This window comes from Gymnogyps californianus, chromosome 22 (genome assembly GCF_018139145.2).
Source record: "Gymnogyps californianus isolate 813 chromosome 22, ASM1813914v2, whole genome shotgun sequence".
NCBI classification, from domain to species: Eukaryota; Metazoa; Chordata; class Aves; order Accipitriformes; family Cathartidae; genus Gymnogyps; species Gymnogyps californianus.
The window spans coordinates 4,849,786-4,872,330 of NC_059492.1; the positions used below are offsets into that span (position 1 = coordinate 4,849,786).

Consider the following 22,545-nt stretch of genomic DNA (forward strand, 5'->3'; position numbering starts at 1 on the left):
AGACATTTGATACCTTTGTGGTAATCATACAAGCTTTTGCCAATACAAACCCAGCTCCATCGGCTCTTCTCCCACTTAGTACCCAGAACCTGACATTCACAGGTATAGCAATGGGCTGTCTGCTGGGCTTGGTGAGTCTTCCATCTGGGGAAGACCCAGAAAAGCCCCTTTTCTCTATACCGGTGTTATCTTCTGTGTGGTAACTTCACTGACCCATTTCCTTTCCTCATGCCACAGGCCTGGAGGTGATTGTGATGGGAAGAGCAGGAGAGTAGACAAGCCAGCCAAACAGCACGACTGATCCAGCTATTTTTTCCCCTTCCCTCTCTGTGCACAGGATGCAATGGCACAGCTATTCCAAGCACATACGCCTGGGCACATTGTACTTAGTAGCGTAGCTCACGCTGAACCAGGATGTTTCCTGCTATGTTTCTGATGATACACACAGAACAAAACTGCTGTCTCCATGACTTTGCTTTAGGAAGATGTGTGAGGCTGTAACATACAGCAGCAACTTAGGAACTGAGCTTTGCCCCAGGAGAGCTCTGGAGTTTAGAGGTACCGCGTGCTGAAAACACAAACACCTTGAGAGTTTCATAGCTGCAAATGCCGAGGCCAACAGCCAATGTGCTCATCGATTAGGCAATGCAGGGGCCAAGAACCATCCGTGTGTTGGTACAGTCCTGGCAACTGGTCCTGATCTTGACTGATATTTTTGGGTTGGTGACAAATAATTGATAAGTGGTAACCAAGGTATAAGGAAATTGCAGCACTGGCATTCAACAAAACCACAGGATTTATCCGACGGATCCACGTCCTTTCATTTGCCCACACTGTGTATGGGGCAGATCCCTGTCCCATTTCTGCACTTTACATCCCCCATCTGTAAAGTGGAGTAATTCCCTAACTTCTGAAAAACATTCTTAACCTGGTAACATAAATTAAGAGAAAATCCTTGATGTCTTGTATACACAAGACTATCATATCACATACTACTGTTTGATTACTGTTTTTTATTATTGCTAGGTTATTATCAGATATCTCATGCAGTAAAACCTTATTTGATTTCTATTAATATTTCACAGCCACATAGGTAAATTCCAAAGGTCAATTTTTTAATGAGGTGCCTCACAAGATAAGGCTCACACTGTGTTCCTTTTGCACGTAGCCTGTGACAGAGATTAGTTATGTTACACTGGAGGGCGTAGCACTGCAATCTTTACAACATTTTTCTTTCATCAAAAGCACTCTCACATCTGCTCCTTTCTCAGTTCAATGTGCAGTGCTATATTTGGGCCGTACCAGGAAGCGAGGCTGTGCGCATGTGTGCAGCTCATTAACCACATGCTCCTCCGTAATTCATACACCCTATATACAAGAAAACAACATGATGAAAAAGTAGCAAGAAAAGAAATATATTACAAGTGGAAAAGTTCTGCTTCGGCATGTCTACCTGGAAGGTCAAAGTCCTGATGGCACTGTGCTTCCTGCAGCAGACTAGAGGTACAGTACAGCTGTCTGTTACTTTTCATTTCGCTATGCTATGTGGCTTTGCTTGTAGGAGGGAAGACTTATACAAGTAAATTTTAAGCAGTTTAAATGGGAATGATTCACATAAAGTGAAAGATTCCACCGTAAAGAAATGGCAATTTAAAATCTGTCTAAAGAATGTATTTTGTTGAAGGCTAGTGATGTACATATTTATCTACTAAAAACAATAGGTGCCAGGAAAGTACAAGTGGCAGGCCTGCATCCTGCATCTTGCTGCATTCGTGGTAGGATCTGCCTTTGAAGAATTGGGATTGAATGAGCAGTGTGAGCTAGCTGTGTCTGCCTCGTCCAGGGGCTAGGAGGTGGGAGCGCAAGGGAGTCAGGCTGGAGTTTGTGGGGTTGTAAACCAGGTCAGTGAAATCCTGTGAGACCCCTTCCATGGGGAAGCCACTAAAAATTATAAAATAGGATGGTTCACACAAATGTAGGTCCTAATTCTAAAAGCTGTTGAGATGAAAACGTGTTATAAGAGATGAGGAAAACACGACTACATCACAGACATACCTGCTTCCATAGCCAATTTCCAGTCTTAAATGAACTGAGCTGCTCTGCCCCAAATTTTGAAACCACCTTGGTCAAAACCAGGTGATATTTCCTATCCCCAAAGATATTTTAAATCATTCACGTAATTTTCCCTTTCAATTAGGTCATGTTCAACTTCCCCCTCCTCAAAATGTTACACTACTGTCAAAGGATTTTGACATGATTTTGACATGGGCTCCAGGAGAAGGCTCTCCACCAGATGTGACATACACTGTGAGGTATGAAAGGTAAGCGCTTACAAAGGATGTCTGATTGAAAGTATGGCACAGGGCAAACATCTGTGCATGTATATTAATCATTGTCATTATGATCAGTGACCTGGCTGCGTCCTTTCACCAAAACCAATCCTTATCCATCTGGAAAGTGCTCCAAACTCTGAGGAAGATTCGGTACCCATCCTCCAAAACACTTCCTTCTCTTGCTCTATAAATTATAACAAAACAGCATGTTTAATATTATGGTATTCTTGTTTCTTCTTTTAGCCAGGAACGCATGGACAAATGGATAAAGGTTCCTCATTGCAAAAATATTCACAGAACCTCTTGCAATCTGACTTGTGTGCTTCCAAACTTCTTTGTTAAAGTCCGGGCTCGAGTAAAAGCTGTTTCTGGACGATTCCAGTCGCCATGGGTAGAATCACAATTCAAGGAATACTATTTGGATGGTGAGTGTCTGTTAGGTTACAGCCTAGATGAAAGGACATCCCAACAACAGTGTTGGCATGAGCAAATGAGTAGACCACACACCACAGAAAGAGAAACAGTAACAAGCAGCTTTATGAATGACAGAGATTTGAGTGAGCACAAACAACAATGAGAAGAATAAATTTTGAAGCAAGTGTCAGAATTTGTTCATCAATGCTCTAGGTGAACAAACTGGCTTCAAGCTTTCCACATACCAGCTGGAGTATGTTAGATAAAAAAGACTTATTCCTTTGCCTTCCTCCTTCCTTCACGTCTATCACAAGATTACAGTTAGAAGTGTAGATCACTCACAGAAAAGCATTACTTCTGTGTAGCTAACACACAAGCAAGCCCTATTCTTATGTCTGGTCACTCACTTACAGTGGAACTGGCTCCCCCAGTGCTAAACGTGAATGTCAAGAAGAACTTAATCCATGTGAATGCCTCCTTCCCTTTGGCCACCTGTGTGGAGAGTTTTTCTTGGATGTATGACTTGCACCTTTGGGAAGCTGGATCTCAAGACAAGGTCAGTAAAAGTGGCACTTCTTACATGAAACGGAGGAACGATGCCCAGCTTGAACTGAAATAGTTCCAAATTTCTGGGCAGGGAGGGACTGGATCCAGGGCCTGGAGAAAATGAAATGGCCAAACCCGAGTTAAACCAAAGCCAGAGAAAAAAAGGTGGTGGGGGTGGGGGGGGGGTGTGCATCCTTATTTTATTGGTAGTTCCCTATTTTTATCAGGAAGATGTAATGGGGAGGCTACATTATAGTCAGTATAACAGGGCAATGTCTGAGGTTTAAAACAACTAGTTTAGGTACTGCTAACAGCGTGCCATGGCAGAACAGAGCACAGCACCAGCTGGAAATCCCACCCTAGAATCCATAAGCCCTAGGAGAGGTGCTTGCTACAAACAGCAAGCAAGACATGAAGTGCCTCTCCATGCACCTTCCAGCCACTGAGCCACACAACATAATGAAGAGAATCATGGGCTAAAAGGTAGAGAAACACCACCCAAATAATGAAAGAATCATCTTTCCAACCTTCTGTTCTTTTTGTTTCTAAACAGAAGCAATATCAAGATATCTTTAGGAAGAATACAGTGACTATCGATACCACTGCACTTAGAGGCAACTACTGTTTAAGTGCCAGATCTTCCTTCCAAAGCATTGGCTTCAAGCACAGCAAATTCTCCCAACCAGTGTGTGTGCTATTAAACCACAAAGGTATGGCCCTGCTGAGAAAAGGATGCGGTGAGACATCAAACGGGATTAGGGCAAGTCAAAGATTTCCACGAAAATTAGTTTTTCAACAAAAAAAATGGGCTTCGTGTTAAATGGACTGGTTGGATTTTCTAGTGAAAGGTTCCTGCTTTCTGTAGAAACATTTTCATTAAAAAAAACCCAACCCTGAAATATTTTCTGAAAATCCTGAAATATTGTACTTGAGTTATGCTCACAATGAAATTTTGGGAATATTCGAATTTGTCCTGAAAAATATGTGAATAAAGCCTCATTTTTTACCTGCTCCAAGTAAGGCACTGGCTGGTATCAACATTTATTTGTGGCTGTGACTCTGACTTAAGAGTCTGATCTTAGGTAAGTCTGTTATCCTTCCTCTGCATTTGTAAAATAAGGATCTTGAGCCTAACATTTTCTGAGATTTCTGAAAGAAAAGCTGAGTATAAGAGCCCATTATTACTATAAAATATACCACCAGCAGGACATTATTTTTGTCTTTTTCTTTTTCAGCAGTGGAATGGAAGTTCCCATTTCCTGCCGTGATCCCTGTGTTTGTCCTCTTCATCTTTCTGGCAAGTGCCTTCATCATCTGCTCACTGAAACAAGATGCTAAGCGAAAGAAGATGCCTCATGCTTTGGTATGGCCCAAATGCTGGGGTCCGGATCCTCCTGACTCAAAGTCTTGCTGATTTTCAGAGGGTAACTGGGGAGGAGTGGGGGAATTCTGCGCTTCTCAGTTTTGCATTCATAAGTCCCATTATAAGTAAGCTTTCCTATATCCAAACTTTTCTTTAAAAAGCATCACTAACTCACTGATCTGTGTGTCTTGTTTCTTTTCCCTGGTAGGATTTATCTCATTTAAAAGCTGCTGGACCAGCCTTTCACTGTGAGCTCAGCGAAAAGGAATTCTTCAGGGACTATCTTATCTGCACAGAGAAGCCAACGTCACAAAGGAAGACAAACAAAGCTTTAGAGAGAAACAACCTACCATGGATGGCTTCTTTCCTCTCATCATCATCATCATCATCATCATCGGAGGAGGAGGAGGAGGAGGAGGAGGAGGAGAGAGGAGGAAGACAGCAGTACTTTCATCCCATACACTGAAATGCCTCAGTTTCCACAGAGACATCTCAACTGTCAACCATCCAGAACAGCTCAGGGGGAAACTAGCTTGGACTCTGGATCTGGAGGTCTCTCTGTGGATAGTGAATCTGTGCTTGACCTAAGTGCCTTGGGTTTCTCTTTCTTTCCAATGAGAAGGAATGAGGTGGACACCTCAGGATCCCAAGGAAATGAGAAGGCATCCCTTTCTCACTGTTCCTCTTTAGGAAGAATATCCGTCACTGATGTGAGATTCCCAGGTCCCAGGGAACATGGACAGCATGATACAGACAGGGATGAATGCCTGGAAATGACCCCTCTTCAAACACTGATGGAGGGGATTTGTGCCAAACTTCCAGCTGATGAGCACTACCTGCATAGGAAGGCTCATCATTTCATCAAGTATTACCAGAAACCAGTAGTTGATCTGCATGTCCAGATTGGTGAGACATCACAGCTCAGTGAGAATCCCAGCACCGAGCTGCTCATTTCCTTTCAGACATTACAGGTGCCAGAAGATGAAGGTATTGCGAGTGACTGTGACAGCGATAATTTTACAGAAGGGACACCTCCTGCATCCACGGTGCTAAGTGACGCATTTGAAACCTCAAATATGGAGGAAAAATATGATCAAAAGTTTAAATTCAAAGGCTACGAGCACACACATTACATGGGAAGGAGCTAGAGTACCCGAAGCAGTTCTGTTGCATGCCTGGAAAATGCTAGAGCGCTCCAGATATCCAGGCAAGGATACCTAAACAAGAACAAGGACAAATAACTGATAGTGGTGCTTTTTGTATTTATTCACCTAGACAGAGTTTTTTCTACTGATGTCTGGCCTATGAAGGTGTATGGCTTTAGGGACACAAAAGGTGTATTTTTACTGCTGAGTAACTAATGTACGTTCACCATCCCTCTGTACAAGTACAGCTGTGATAAGGTGTTAAGGCTCTAGTATGAGGCACACTATTTGAACCCAGCCAGGGGTGAGGCATGCAGTGATACATCATGTAGGTATCACACAGCAAACACAAAGTGCCTTGTGTTCACTTGAGACTTCAGAGCAAGGTAATTTTTACATGTGAGTTATGAAAGGCAAAAACACCTCTGAGACAGCAAAAACACAACCCAGACCTGTGTGAAACCATCAGCTGGGTTCTGAAAACACAGTGTTGTGCCTGCATGTTGATTTTGAGCCAGGATGAACTCCTAACATTACATTTGCTTCTCTGCAACTGCAAAACTGTGCCCCTGCTTGACTGGAAGTACCTTACAAAGACATTTAGCAACCTTTGCTTTTTGTGGGACGAAGAGATCTCCACCTCGATCTACAAAGATCACCTTCTGTGTTTCAACAGAGTGAACTGAAGTCAAAGTGATAAATGTGCAGCATGTTTATTTATTTATTTTATACAAATATACTTATTGAAGCTGAAATTCCCCCTGCTGTGCAGAATGTCTGAGAGCTGCTTTATGCAGAGGCAACAATATTTTGATATATAACTCCATGTGTGCGTGTTTTTATGTTTCCCAGAACTACAAAGGGTGACTGCAGCTCATCCTGAAAAACATTACATTTTAAAACAGGACCCCCCGTGCTTTGGTTTGAGTGGAATCCTATGAAACTTGCCAGCCAGGTCACTCTGGGTCACTGAAAGACCAGGACTGTGACCATCTCTCTGAGCAAGGAATCAAATCAGAAGTCCACCAGCAAAAGGCACAGGAGAGACAAGGCCTCCCTTGACTGGCCTTTTCAGTGTATTTTTAATTTGTGCTCTTCACATCTCACAGAAACATACTTTCCCGTTTTATTCCAGTAAAAGGACAGGCAGAAAAGCAAAGCGTTAAAGGAAAGAGGGAGACACACAACAGCCATTCTCTGCATTCAGAGAGAGTTGTCTCAGATGAGGGAAGGGTGTTGATGGAGGGTACTAAAGCTGACATCTTCAGCGAATCAGGAGAACAATATTAGAAAGAGGTAGGGGGTGATAGGAGGGGTTGGGAACTGCTTTGAAATAGGAAAGCAAGATGTACTAATTAAGGTCCTGAATTAAAGTAAAAAGGGGAGGTGGGAGAAAGGATTCATCAACTAGAATTTTCCTTTTTTTTCTTACCTGTCCTCCTGTCGTGGTTTAACCCCAGCCAGCAGCTAAGCACCACGCAGCCACTCCCCCCTCCCTCCTCCCAGTGGGATGGGGAGGAGGATCGGAAAAAAACCCGTAAAACTCGTGGGTTGAGATAAGAACAGTTTAATAACTAAAGTAAAATAAAATATAAGACTAACTAATAATAAGAAAAATATAATAATAATAATTGTAAAGAAAAGGAATATAACAAAAAAAAGAGAGAAATAAAACCCAGGAAAAGACAAGTGATGCACAATGCCATTGCTCACCACCCGCTGACTGATGCCCAAGCAGCGATCCGCGCCTCCCAGCCAACTCCCCCCAGTTTATATACTGGGCATGACGTTCCATGGTATGGAATATCCCTTTGGCTAGTTCGGGTCAGCTGTCCTGGCCATGCTCCCTCCCAGCTCCTTGCAAACCTGCTTGCTGGCAGAGCATGGGAAACTGAAAAATCCTTAACTTAGGATAAGCGCTACTTAGCAACAACTAAAACATCAGCGTGTTATCAACATTATTCTCACACTAAATCCAAAACACAGCACTGTACCAGCTACTAAGAAGAGAATTAACTCTATCCCAGCTGAAACCAGGACACCTCCACAAAGTGTCCTTAGGTACATCCTGCATTGTAATCCCTCCTGTTCATTTAGAAAGATAGAGATCATCCAAATATAATCACCACCCATTTTCTTGTGCAATCAAGGAAAAACCCCCAGGCTTTGAGTTACAGGAAGCTCTGAAGTTGTGTAACCTTTACAGAATTATTTTGACATGTCACAGCTCTGCAAACAGGGCCTGGGATCAGTTCTTTGTCTTGTCCAGGTTTTCTCAGGATGGAAGCTGGGGGAAAGGCTGCAGGCCAGGTGAGCTGTACTGGTGGAGGCAGCGTCCCGCTCCTCCATGTTTTCTTTCACCGGGGCTTGAGACCTTTCCACTGCAAAAAGGTCAGGAACGGCCAGAGCACAGTGCTCCCTCTTCCAGAGCAATCAGTCCATATCTTACACCTTACTTAACAGTTGTAGCTGTGTAATGAGAAAAGCAGCTCTCCCTTCTCATTGGAAGAGGTATGACCCAGTCAACCAAAAAACCTGGACATTGCTCATCTACTGTATAAGTGCAAGAGCTGGAATCAAATCTCCTGCATCCCTGGATCAGCAGTAGCTAGGCTTTATGCAGTCCTCACAGAGTGGGGCTCTGCAGCCTGAGCCCTGCAGCAGCTTGGAGGAAATAACCACCTTGGTCTTTTTTACCTTAATCTACTATCTTCACAAATCTCTGGCACACAAGATTTTTCTCCTCTTTCCCCAGCTGTGCCAAGTTATAAGCAGAGTTCCATGGAAAATCTGTGTTACGAAACTCTCAGTCTGTTTTTGTCCTTAGGAACTACCTTCTGAGATAGGCTCAGGCTCTACAGTTTGGAAGTTGAAAGTCAAGTGTTTAATTTTTAACTTGGAACCAGACTTTTGGAGATCTTCAGGTACCTAAAGATTCAGAGCTATTCAAAAGGTAACATCTTTCTAGAAATAAGGGCAGAAATAAAGTTTTAAGTTATATTCTCAAAACTAGGGTCTCAGGTGCACTACAGTGTCCCTCACCTCTGCCCTATCATGGGTCATCACCCAGCAGAAGCATGAGGCAGTGACGTGAGGGAAGGAAAAAAATTGAAATACTTTAGCAAGCTATTCAGGAGACACCCTAACAAAGAGTTGTACTTAATTAGATGTAGGCCATAGTGGTGGATAGGTGTGTCTCGTTTAATAAACCTGTGAGGCTTCTGCATTTGTCCAAGTGAGATGAGAAAGACAAAATGACAGCTATGCATCAGTGGCATGGTTTGAAGCATACAGCCCCGTTAATATCGAAGCAGGGCAGGGAATAAAAACAACTTCAGGAACAGAAAATCCATGAGATGAAGAGGTAAGCAGAAGGGGTAGTAATTTCTATTATCACATGTTTGGCCATAAGGATAGAACAGTGGGAGTAGTGCGCTGGCAGCTTCAGAAGCACACATGGTTTGTATTTTGATTCAACTGGCTGCAGGTGTGATGTTGCTTATGGGACTCCTGTAATAATAAGAAAAAAATCTAGCATATAGGAGCTTTAAACAGGCTTTAGACAATATAAGAGCACTGCTCATAAAGAATTTGTCTAATGCACAGTTGTCCTATGTGGTTTAGGGCAGATGTTTCTGTTAAAGCTTTTCTAGGGCTGAAGCCATCACAATTTGAACAGTTCTCAGTGTTCAGAAAGACAGTCCAGTCAGTTTTGCTTTGGTGGAACCTCAGCTTTATGCAATGGTCCAGTTAGTCCTAGGCAAAACTGAGGACTGAGGACAGGACCTCCCCATTTTGTGAACAGTTATGACCATGGGATAAAGTAAGCCAGAGAAGTAAGCCAGGGAGGTTATCCACTTTGTCAAGGGAACAGCTATACTCTTAAAAATTCAAAAGCAGTGGCTAAGGGAGTTTCCTAAGCCTCAGATGCAGGCTCTGTGTGTGAAGCTTTCTCCGCTTAAGACATCTTGGGTAAAATAAGCAGCATGCAGCTGTACCAGTTCTTCAGATGTTGTACACATCTGGTGGTTCTAAATCCACATATCCTGTAGACAGGCAATTAGTTTTCACTTTTGACCGAAGAAGGAAATGTCTCTCCCTCTTCTGAGAAAAGCCTGAAAATGTAACTTAACAACACCCTAAAAAACTAAGCACGCTATGGAAAAGGAACTATATCTCTTTCTTGTTTCGATTTCATACAAACTCCCAGTTCTTACCCTATGGCATTCATGATACTCAGAACAGAGCCTTAAATTGTAAGCAGCCACCAAAATAAACTGTAGGTCTACAGCAGCCTCTGAGAAAGGCCATGGGACAGCACGTGCTCCTCCTACGGAAAGGCTACCTCCTTCTGACGTCAAATGAGAGAACCGCTGCAGCCACCTGGTAGTGCAAAGTCATGGCAGACCTGAGGAGCTCGTGCTCTGCCCAGTATGCAGCAGGGCTACATGCTAGTCATTTGGCTCCCATCGAAGGCCAGTATGAACAATAGAAGAGCTTAAAAACTAGTGATCTGGCTGGCTTTCATTTTAAGAAAGTATTCAAAGGTATTTCTTAGGGAAATAGGTGTCTTGCTTGCAGCAGTTATAAAACCTACTAGGTGCACAGCACTAAGTTTTAATTTCTAGAGTTTTAACAAGTCAAAGTTACCTGACCAGAAAAGCAAGCCCCAAAACTAAGAAACCTCAGTGAGGGCTTTCAGGCAGGAAGCTCTTTATCAGAAAAATGGTATTTGGCTCTCTTTCAAAAGCTGGGGATTTTCTAAGCTTCTGGCTTGTGCACCTTTGTACAGTTAGGTGTGCATACTCAGAAGGGGAGAGGTGCTCCTGTTGTCATTCTTACATTCTCTATTACACATGCGCACAAATCTTTAGCTGGTAATCTCAGATCCAAATGCAGGCGGGATAGTAGCTCTGCAGCTTGTTACTGAGAAACAAATCCACCCTGGCCTCACAAACAAGAATTTAGCTCTTGTAAAAGGTGATTCACCGGCACACAGGATCAACTGCCTGCTCTCCCAGCCCAGCTTGCATAGTTATTCATGAAGCAATTTCTGATCATCTTGGCTGTATTTTCAGTGGTTGGTAAGTCCTGACTTCTCACTTCTTGTCACTGATCATGGTTGTTTCTGTTTGATCCTGTAGTATGGGAGATAGTATGAAATAAGACCTAGAGAATGAGCTGTTGTCTGAGGTTGTTCAAAAGCCTTCTTCCGTGTTGCTCTCTCCTTTTACTATTTTCAAAGTACGGTTGGTGCGCTCAGTGCTTTAAGGATTAGTAGGGTGAAGAAAAGATGCCTTCACTTCAAAGTGTTTGCCACTGATGTGTTACAACCCAAATCCTACAGGAGTAAAGAATATTCATTGACTTCAGGGGGCTTTGGATCAGTCCTGGTGTGTCTTAAGCAGAGACACAAATGAATACAAAACCAGCCCTGATTTTAAAAGAGGTACAAACAAATAATGTATCCCTAAAAGCCATTTAATCCTACTCCAGATGTGGCAAACTCACTCCTGGGTGAATCAAAGATAAACTTGCTATGTTTTCAAATGCCAGCTTTTCAGCAAGGAACCTTATTCATCTGCTTTTGTGTCTGTGATCTTCTACTGTAGGGAAGATGCCTTCAGAAACTTCTAAAACAGAGGGACTTTCACACTGTGAAATATCCTGGTTTTTCCCTGCCCACACTTGACTGTGCTTGTGTTATGCTGCTTTGCATAACTGTGTTTTAGTATGGACAAATGTTGGAAGACGGAGATTTCCTACTTCTGATATGATCAGGGTATTGGTGACTCAGTTTTCATGGTGCTCAGACAGAGAAACTCACCCACTTTATACCGACTGCTGCATTTCTGCCTTGCCAGGAAGATTGTGCTGAGCCTTGCATGAGCAGAGGCAAGTGCTGAACTGCAGATGAGGTCAGGACAAAATCTGGACTAGACTGCAGTCCATTTCTGTGTTGCTTCCCTGCCCAAATGCCATACACAACAAGACTGAGAACTGGATCTATGCCTTTCTGCCTAATTCTCCTCCTATACAGCAGGCTAGTTTAAACTGCTGACACTCAGTTCTCCTCCATGGAGGCAGGTGGAGGGAAAGCTTGGAGCGAGGATCCAGGAACTGATGTGGTTTAGTCCCTGCTCTACCACAATTGCTCAATGTGATCTTGTCCAAGTCACCCCCATTCTGGTCCTCAGTTTTCCCATCTGTAAAATGGTACTACTTTTACTTGCTTATCACACCATTTTTTCATGGGGGGACTCATTGATTTTGAGTGTCCATTTACCAGCACCATAATGGGACTGTTCATTTTCAGCAAGTGCAGGCTGAAGCCCATGCATGTTCAAGGTGTTTAACAATACTGCAAATCAAGAGTTGAGTAATGTATAAATTATCTGTCGTTGAGGATGTGTCTATAATTCGAATTTACAGAGCTTATAAATTCTGAAGGTTACTCTGCAAGTTAGAAGGTCTTGTGAATCAGCCTTGAGAAAATTTTGCACTGTGTATTCTCAGGAGAGTGCCAAAAGTCTCTAGGACACTCTTCTGCAGCGCCTGCTCAGAGCCAGTTTGCTGCACGTGGCTCATGGTGGTTTTCCGCTCTACACAGGCAGCTCAGACCAGGGGCATGTTTGTCAGGGGCAAGTGACATTTCTGCTTACCAAACCCAGAAGCCATACTCTGTGGGGAAGAGGCACAGGGCTCAGAAAGCAGAAAGCTGAGTGAGCTGTTTGCCTTCACCCTGGCACACCCAGATCAGAGTCCAGGCATCAGGTCTTTGCCTGTCGCTCTGTACAGACAGTCTCCGTTCAATAGAACATGCAGCATGAGAGGTTAATGGCAGTCACATCTTCAACGATATGAAAGTGATCTCAGCATATTACCTCCCTGAGTATGGGCAGAAAGCAGAGACATTCATCGACAGGAATCTAGCCTTGAAAACAGGTTATTGTTCTTAGTTTTCCAGCCATTTAACTGCTTTAAAAGAAACCTGATAAGGAACTCAAGGATTCTCTTTCTGACTCTTGAGTTTTTGAGGCCTTTCTGTAAAAATTCCTGACTTACTTACATTTCTTTGGGATGAGTCAACAATCTGCAAGGCGTATACGATGATGTGTGCATGGTTTGAATTCCTGTTCTGTTCCACCTTCTGCTTTGCAGCCCATCTGTAGCAGTCTGGAAGTGGCATGCCTGATATTTCTGTTCACTAAAAGACTGAGCAGCATCGGACCCATATCCATCTGAGATACCAGAATATGCATTTTAATACTAGTTTCTTTGCTCCCCTAGGCATTGTGACTACAGAGAGGTCATCATGTCTGAAACGTGCAGCATTTTCTTCTACAAACTTTGAGAACATCCTGACATGGGAAACTGAAGCAGATATTCCTCCTGGCACTGTATTTGATGTCCAATATAAACAGTATGTGAAGTTTGCTTCTTTTTGGAGTTCTGTTGTTCTTAGGGCCACTGTTCTCGGAGAGAGAAGGGCCAAGAAAGAAAAGCAAATTTTGCTGTTTCTGTTGCTTGTTTTACTGGTACGGAAATGGTTCTGCTTAGACAAGAACTCAATAAAGGACAGGATTATTTAAACTGGTAGATGGTGCTCAGTTAAGCAATTACTTTTACATCTTGGGTTGTCAGCTTTACTCCATTACTGAGCTACTCTTTGCCTTCAGCAACTTCCTTCTCTCTATTCTGTAGTTTCCTCGCCTGTAAATACAGGTAGTAGCAATTGTCTTCCTCTGGTTCAGTCACCTGAGCTAAGAGAAATCAGACCAGTGCTACACAATAGCTTTGTTGCCTTTGGGTAAGTCTGCAGACTCTGCAGCAAACTTGCATGCAATCATTCAGTGTCAGAGCTGGGCAAAGAACCCCGGAGTCACTGACTCACAGGACACTCCTGTGTGTGCCTTGAAATAAGGTGCACTTCCTCAAGGTGACATCCATGCAGAAGCCATCAACAGGAACAGATTAAGGGCTGTAGTCCAGGGGAAATTTCTCTGCTGTTCCATTCCCCCCCACTTGCTAATTGCACTAATGAATTGAAGAACTACTAAGAGTTGGCAAAACAGCCTGTTTGGATCATTCTGGAGAAGGGTTGTATTGCATCTTTTCTACCAAACAGACTAAAAGCTTTTTTTGTCCTAAGGTATGGAGAAAAATCCTGGCTTAACAAGCGTGAGTGCCAGAGTATCACACAGCCTTTCTGCAATCTCACTCGTGAAACAGAAAACTTCACGGAGCATTACTACGCCAGGGTGAGGGCCACTGGCCAGAACTACTGCTCCTCCAACTGGGTGCGCTCAGAAAGATTTGAACCCAGAAAAGAGAGTATGTACTGCTGCTGAAATCTATTAAATCCTGGTTGCTAGGGATTCATTCCAAGTCTCGCTGATGTTTAGGATAGCATTTCCGCTAATTTCAGTATTACAAGACTCTGTGCTTGATAGGAAGGGAGTGAAGGCCTGAAGAAGGCTTGTTATTGGGCAAGGAGGCAAATGAGGAAATGGGCAGGGCCTTCCCTGAAGTCCAACACCAAAGTGGGATTAGAGGAGAAAAGGAAAATCCGGATGTCATTGAAGGAAGAACTGCTATTAAGGCTGACGGGAGGCAGAAGGAAACTAGTAAGAGACATGATGGGCAACCTGAGGACAGCCACTAATACAGTTACGGAAGCTATGAAATGTGAAATCCTGAAAATCAGGATAAGCAGCCAGACCAATGGATACTTAATGTTCCGAACCCCTAAGTGAGCTCTACCGCAGACATACAACATAGCCTTTGGGAGCCTTATTGGCTCTGTGACTAAAATTTTCCCACTGTGTATTTGTCAAGAATAATTCGAGGTGGCATTAGCAGTCAATGATTATGAAGAGCCTTCAGATCTTTGCACAAAATAAGCTATGAAAGAGCCATAGGTTGCTTTGATCATTAAACATTCACTTTTCATTGCAGCATAGGCATTAGCACCCACAGCAAGGTGATCCTATCCCCCAGAGCCATTCTTCTCAGTTTGATGTTTTCAAGCTACATGGCCTTGAAGGAATACTGAATGCTGCTTTTAAGTATGCTGTTATAGATTGGGTTAAACTTCTGTTTAAATGTTGGGTGTAGCATATGCCTTTCACTGAAGATAAGCATAGATACAAAAGAGCTGAACTACTCTAAAGACAAAATCTGATGTAGGATGGGAATAGGAATTTAGCTAGCAGTTAACTGAGTGCCCTGTGGTGGGATTTCACACTCATCACAGACGCATGAAGGAGGATGACCCTGAGCAGGACAGGGAAGCAACATGGAAGCAGTGAGAACATGGTCCTCAGGAAAAGCTCGGGGTGAGAATTTCTAGGGACAAACACTGGCTAAAGGTGGCAGAACTCCGAGGGAAGACAGTATTTCCAGTTGCCATTTTCCTATGCTCAGTGAAATACAGCTTAAATACCTTTTTGTATATAAACAGAAGTAATAATTTACAGTGAGCCTGGAGTGTGTGTGTAAGATGTGTATAAGATGATCTGATAATGTATCAGCTTTAATCTTAACAGCTGACACTGCCTGTTCTATCTTTTCGAGCTATTATTGGAGCACCAGAAGTGGAGTATGTTCCTTATGTACGGTCCATAAAGTTTCTTATACAGCCGCCCTATACTCCACTGAGAGGTGAGGATGACCGCCAGCTAACCATAGAGGACATTTATAGCAAATTTGGTGCTGTTGATTATCACTTAACAATATTCAACCAAAGGACACACCAAAAGGTAAAGCACAACCTCAGGCCACTAGCCCACTGACTTCTGTAAATCACGTTTTGCATAAGATGGAGGAGGACCTCAGAGCTTATACATGATGGATGAGATTTCTGATGTACAAGGGAAAGTCTCAGAGTCTTTGACTCTCAGTAGACAAGAGGAACTTTAAGCATACCTCTAAAAGTCTGGAAAAGAAACTGGAATTTCCAAGGATACTGTATAACTAGCAAAAAGTAAAACCGCTGGTGACTAAAAAAGAGAACTTAATTAGTTCAAGTCTTAAGGAACTGAAATGCAAAAATTAAATACAGTAACAGTAGAAAGCAAATTATATCTTTAGAATTCCATATATACAGAATTATTATAGTCCTATGACACCTTATTAGTAAATAAAATTTTATGCTGAATTTTGCAATCTGATTTGAAGAAAACGTATGCATTTAATCTTTCTAAAATACAGAATTTGCCTTTATTTTAAATAGTGGACAAAGAATGAGCACAACAAAGAATTTGAAGTTTCCAACTTGGACCCAGACACTGAATATAACGGAACAGTATATATATATCTCCTCCAGAGAAGCAGCAAATCTCAAGTATTTTGGGTTAAAACACTAGCAGGTGAGGCTGTTAACTCTGCTAACTTAAAAGTCCAGCTGGGATATTGGATACAGAAAAGAGACCAATTTTCAGCTGGTATAAAATAACATAGCCTTGCTAAAGGTATTGAAGCAACACTGACTTTCCTAATTTAAAAATCTAGTCCTGTGAGACTAGACCTATAACATCATTTAGCTAATCTCATGCAGTTTTTCTAATCCAACTCTCTGAAGCTACATTTTCCACTTGTTCTCCTCCCCACTAACCAGACAACACATGGCTTCTCTACTGTTTCGTGGCAATCGCGTTCTGTGCCGGACTGGTGTTTGCTGCAATTAGTTATGTGATCTACAAATACGTCAAGCAACACAGTGCACAGCCTATGTCTTTGGTAAGTGTTCTTAAGCCATTGTAGCAAATCTTTAAAATGCTTGGACTACGTGCATGCACTTAAATAGCATTGCTAATTGAGGAGGATGAATGAGCAGACAAGAGCATTGCCTAGGCAATCACTGCAGACTACTGGTACTTTAAAGACGGGTGCTCAGAACTTCCCCCAAATTGGGCCCCTTTAAAGGAGGTATCAGGTTAGGCAGCTAAAACCTGAGGCATCCTAAATCACTAGTTCCTCTTGAAACCCTGGGCCTTCTTACCTGTCCTTCATCTCCCACAGCAAGCATTGGTTCTGCATGCTAAATGAGCTGAAGGGCAATCTATTTCCATGCTCCAGGGCTTAGGCCAAATTTTGCAAAAATTAAAGCAGGATTTTTTCTTCCTCGTATTTTAGGATTGCACAGGTGCCCTGATACATAATGAGATGTCTGTATTCCTCTGAAGGGTCATTCCCCAGGAAAAAAACCAGAGTTCTTTTGTCAACAGAGCATATCCCTGGTGGTTGTTACTGGCTTTTACTGATATTTCTCCAAAGAAAATTTTAAAGAATCTAAAGCAAACCTTCAAAGTCACACCTTCTTGTTAATAACTCATGTTTGTCTATCTGCTTCAACAGGACTTCAGAGGGATTTCATCGTTCCAGCCTCTTACAGTGACAGTGGAGCATATTATAAAGCCCATTAATTTATCCAAACCTTCACTTCTCATCCCTGAAGTGCAGTTACCACAGATCAGCCAACATTTGGACAGAGCACTGGAGCCACCATGGTCTTTCCGTCCACCAGAAACTGCCTATCAGCAACAGATGGATGTACCGACATTCCAGCTGCCCACCCAGCCACCCTGCTTGGCAAGCACAGCTCCTACTGGTTACGCTCCTCACACAGCTGTTCCTACTGCTGCATCCAGCAAAATTCTGCCCTTAACCTATGGGGTGTGTGTCGAAGGCACAGACCATGTTGACAAGAAGAATTTGCAGCCAAACCAAATGCTAAAGGAAGTTTCTCCAGATAGTTTGGTTGGTGGAAAGCTCATAACCCAGATGCTGGCCAAGAGCTGTGGCCACTGGAATTACAAAGAACAGAGGCCAAACTTGGCATTGTGGAACAGCAGTGACACAGGAGAGTCAGTTTTCTTACAGGGGAGCCCTGGGCAAACACAGCAACTGCTGTTGCAGACTGACGGGATGGAAAGTAAAGTGTATGTATCCCAGCTGTCACTGTCTTTGCTGGAACAAGGAGGATGCTATAGACGACAGACAGCAGAACTGCCACTGTTATTGTCTTCAGTGAAGGTTGACACAGACTATGTTCCAGCGGATGAATCGCTGTCATCTCTATCAGCAACCCTCCTTTTCTCATTTGGTACTGGTAACAACTTCCCTGGAGAGAACAACACAGAGCAATGGATGTTGTCAGATTCACTCTCACATTCTGCAAATAAATTGCAGTTCCCAGAGACTCAAGAAACAGAAATCTTAAAAGCAACAAACGAGCTAAACTGCACAAAACTGAATAATGTTGTGTCCCAAGACACTATCTCAGACCGGGACAATGGCACTCCTCTCACTATGCTGTTCAAAGATTTGGACTTAAAAGTACTGTGGGATCAGGATGAAAACACAGAAGTTTATTAGGATGACTTAAAGATATTAAAATCCAGATTATGTCTGCTTGCATGAAATAGTAGCCTACCCTGCAAACAGTGCAATGCAAATAAACATAGCTAATCTTGGATGTATTAACACGGCACAGAGTTGTCAGACTGTTTCCACTATTGTTCTATCGTGGAGATAGGTACCTTTATCGATATAATTACTTCTTGGTACGCTGCAATACTGTATCTTTGCACTTAAATAATAGGCCTTTATTTCTTGCATATTCTTCAAATTTATTATGAATTGGACTACTTCAAAAGCTGAGTTAAGATTCAAGTTCAAATTCCAGATTCAGTTTACTGAAAATTTAGCAAAGCTCACAACAGAAACTGTATTCGCTCTTTACCAACACCAAACATCCAGGTCCAAGATATATCCACCCTTTGAAGAAATTCAGGTGCAGCTGTATGCAAACCTAAAAGAATTAAATGTACCATGGTACAGTAAAAGAATTAAGTATATATATATTGGTGTTTTGCCCTTGGATATATGATTCGTGCAAAACAATAGGCTACTTCCATGAAATGGACTTTGCCTTTAAAGCCGTCATTGAAACTGTGGTAATAGCTCCTGATGCAGCAATTCTGTGAAACTACATGTCCCCTATCCTGCTGTGCTCTTTAAAGCTTGTAGAAAGATAAAGCCTTTTTCATCTCAGCAACAGATTAATGCAGTCTTGGCCCAGTTCTGACATATTTCTCAGCTGCTGCTCATTTCTTTCTCTGAAATAGTCACACATTCTCTTCTTCCCTTGAAATCCCCAGGGACGAAGCATCTAGGATCACATTCCATGTAGGCAGGAATGTGAGGATTTACACTAATCTGAATTCAGCCCTCAATCTCAATTTACACTAATCTCAATTCATGCACTCAGTAATCTATGACAGAGGCTAGGGAGGTCTTGAGCTGCTTCCTCCCACCCTTCACAGATGCTGTCGATGAGGAACATGTGCCATTTGCATGATAGAGAGGAGTCTACCATTGCAGAGCCCTGCTCCTATTACCAGCACACCCACCTCCAGGGCCGGAATGAACCAAACCCAATGTAAACTGAGAGCCAAATTCCTTTAGCACTGCACCTTTATCAAAAGCAAGCTAAATGGTATTTATTCGGGGGACAGAGGAGACAATTATTTTTCATTAAGAGGAATGCATAGTTCAGCTTGTTGATTTCCACTGGTGTGGTGAGAAAGTGTGAGTATCTGATGACATCAGTTTTAGAGAACTGAAACCATTTATAGGAATAAGCAAGGCTTTGAATGGTATGGGGAAGTACTCACCTGAAGAGCAGTGCTGGAGAAAGGCTGACCAGAAGCAAAACTCAGCTGTTCTCACCATGAGTGCACTTCAGTGTTTTCTCAGTCCAGGGAAGCTGAGGCTAAAGGCTAAATTCCACTTGTTTTGGTGTGATTTTGCAAATAAACCATAGCCTTATGAAGTAAAGGGGTTTGATGATTCAACCCAGGATTAAAGGAATAGTCTTAGAAACTTTACAGGCAAAGGTTCAGCTCCTAACTCCAGCATCAATGACGAACAAAGCACTATGGCCATATCGTATGAGGCCAAAAGGTCGAAATGCCAGATGTGGTGAAGAGGTGTCACAGCACAGGGTATGAAAGGTATGAATATGTGCATGGTCTGGGCAGCAATCCGGAAGGACATTTCCATTGTGCTAGCTTTACTTCATACCATTCAGTGTCAAAGGTTTTGTGGAATGTTGTTTGAGCTGTTTCATGTACTCTGTGTCCAAACTATACCATCAAAAACAATACACACAGAAACGCTGCAGTTATAGGAGCTGCAGCAGCCCAGCTGTGTTGTTTCCAAGGTGTGTGAGACCCCAGGAGTAACATTCTGCCCCACTAACTCCCCCCCTGGAGAGGCTGCATTTCAAGCCAGTGATGCCAATTACCTTATTCAGAGTTGCCTGTGGGCTGCATATCTTGTGTCAACAACATTCCCAGTGATGCTACTCAGGGAATAATCAAATGCCACAATGTCAACATTTTGGCTCATGTTGTGAAACATAACCCTCAGCACAGGGCCAGTATGGGCAGTGTAGTGTGGAAGGGAAGGGGGCCTTAGGAGAGAGTTTGAAGATGCTGCTAAAAAATACGACGTTTCCTATTTAAAAGCCTTTTCAAATCCCTCTGCAGACCCCCTGCCACAGGGTCTGATCATGTCCAGCCCTTAATAAATGTATCATCTTGGTGCCCCAGGAGGAGAGATGGGAACCTAGGCGCAGAAAGCCTAGGATCAGATTTTTAGAATGTATGTAGGTGCCTAAAGATGCAAAGTGTCCTACAGCTGGGATGTCGATCTCTTCTTCAGGCACCTTAAATACCTTAAAAGCTACATTGCCTCTGACTACACTCAAAGGCTGCATATGGCAGGAATGATCTCAAAGGCTTACAACCCAGCTATTGCCCCATCCTATCCTTGTCTGTTCTACCCCTGTAGCAGCAACTGTAATAAACAGGGAACGCAGTCAAGAGAGAGACTCTGTAAGCCATGTCTTAAGGAGGTGATTGACAGCAATATTCTGAACTTCCTGCTCTGATCACGGCTGAGTCAATATTTATCTTTTAGGTCTTGATATACTAAGCAGGAGGACATTGGTTCTTGTCTGATGAGTTACCTCTTAAATTTAACAGGAAGATCATCCCTTCTAAAACTATTTCTCTTTGGAAAAGCTTGGAAAGCGATGTTGACGCTATTGAGCTTTATTGTAGCTGTGCAAGGAAAGTGCAGTGCTCCTCTGTCCCCCATCAACATGTGCTGACCTTACTGCCTTCTGCTTCATTGCTTTTCATAATCAAATTGATAGCCTTGTTTGTTTCAAAATGCATCACAGCAAACAGCTACAGTAGGATCTAATTATCTCATTCTCATTCTGTGTAAGGACATTTTCAGATAAACAGCAGGATTTCAAAGGTCTTCCCATGCAAGCCATCTGTATCTAAAAACAGACTGTTCCTCACTTATCTTGACTTTTCCAGATAACAGTTTTGATAGCTCTAGATAATAAAAACTAGAAATGCCTTGCCACAAAGACCGTGCTTATTCCTAGGCAGATGTCACGACGATGACAGGTGAGAATTGCAGTTCCAGTTGTCACAAGGATATCAGCATAGCAGGTGGCAGCTGTAACCCTATAGCAAAGTATTACTCTTTGTCTTCTCAGCTAAATCTGGGAGCTGTCACTTAGCCACTCCCCACACCAGCAGCCCTGCTCGTAGCTCACCAGGGATCCTTGCACAGGGATGAACACATTGCTGCAGACTGAGGCTCACGTTCTCCCTCGTTATTTGCTCGTTATTTGTTTTGGCATTGAAAGGTGCCCTGTTTGAAGACTATAAAAAATCACCGATGATTTTTTAACAGGTCCTTTGAGGAAAATCTTACTCAAGGAACAAATTAAAAGCTCCAAATTCTGGAGACAGAATGAAGCAGAGTTGAGGGGCAGCTCTGAAAGTATTAGGACCCTGATAAAATAGACTTTATATCTCAGCTCTGGCATCACAGTGGCCTAACAGTATTGCTGTGAGTGATGGGGAGGTGTGATGCAGAACTACATGAAAGAACTTGCAGAGCAGCTGGATCACAGTGCTAACCAGTGGCCTTACACTTGCTGGTTCAGAGGATTTCAAATGTCCATGTATATCTTCTCTCTTCTCAGGCTGAGATAATGAGAGCTGTGAGACATGATTATAAGAGATTTTGTAAGAAAAAGGTGACAAAAGTGGTCAAAGGTTTGAAACAGCGTCCATATGAGGAGAGCATAAGTTAAGACTCTTCTCCTTAAAACATACGACAGAGAGTTGATACAACAAAGATGAATGAATTTATTAATATTAAGCAGAACACACAATAATTACTCATTACTTCTCATAATACAAAATTCAGGAAAGCATTCAAGTGGTCATGCAATGGTTCAAAACCAATGAAAGAAAAGTGTTCCTTTGCTTTGACAGCTCAGCTTATACCAAAACGTATTCAGTCATGCCTGCCCAGTAGTACCTGTTTATTGCTTTCTTAGAAATGTCTGAAACATGGCCACTGAATAAACTTCACACACAGAAGTCCTTGCAGTTCTAGCGCTGATCCTGCTGGACTTCAGCTTTGTTTTATTTGGATGGTAAAGCAAACAAAGGTTCTTAGAAATGGATCCTACTGATACAGGCAGGGTGACTCAAACCGTGCCAAATTTGATGGTGGAATTCATTTCCACAAGGCCTTGTGGAGGCCAGAATCAGAAAGTGTTCAAAAAGGAATTAGGCAATTTAACAGGGATAGGACTATTAGCGACAATAAAGCATTGTGCCCAGCTCTGGAAAAGCTATGG

General features: G+C 42.7%; 2 protein-coding genes across 2 annotated transcripts; both read left to right on the forward strand.

The window, feature by feature from the left end:
• Positions 1-1,445: 1,445 nt before the first annotated feature.
• On the forward strand, positions 1,446-5,804 carry IFNLR1 (interferon lambda receptor 1). The gene is given in 8 exon segments (XM_050910034.1): positions 1,446-1,503; positions 2,198-2,321; positions 2,577-2,758; positions 3,161-3,303; positions 3,847-4,003; positions 4,529-4,656; positions 4,865-5,083; positions 5,085-5,804. Coding segments are annotated over 8 exon segments (1,731 nt in total).
• Positions 5,805-10,842: 5,038 nt separating this feature from the next.
• Positions 10,843-18,179, forward strand: IL22RA1 (interleukin 22 receptor subunit alpha 1). The gene is made up of 7 exons (XM_050910052.1): positions 10,843-10,885; positions 13,092-13,224; positions 13,954-14,135; positions 15,378-15,562; positions 16,036-16,171; positions 16,420-16,541; positions 17,160-18,179. The coding sequence occupies exons 1-7, from the start codon at positions 10,843-10,845 to the stop codon at positions 18,177-18,179; spliced, it is 1,821 nt and encodes a 606-aa protein (XP_050766009.1).
• The last annotated feature ends 4,366 nt before the right edge of the window (positions 18,180-22,545 follow it).

What these genes read in the sequence shown, in the direction of transcription:
- IL22RA1 (XM_050910052.1), top strand. Translation starts at nt 10,843, where the DNA reads ATGAAGCAATTTCTGATCATCTTGGCTGTATTTTCAGTGGTTG. An exon ending in GGCTGTATTTTCAGTGGTTG is followed by an intron (nt 10,886 to 13,091) that starts GTAAGTCCTGAC and finishes TTGCTCCCCTAG; the next exon opens with GCATTGTGACTACAGAGAGG. An exon ending in ATTTGAACCCAGAAAAGAGA is followed by an intron (nt 14,136 to 15,377) that starts GTATGTACTGCT and finishes TATCTTTTCGAG; the next exon opens with CTATTATTGGAGCACCAGAA.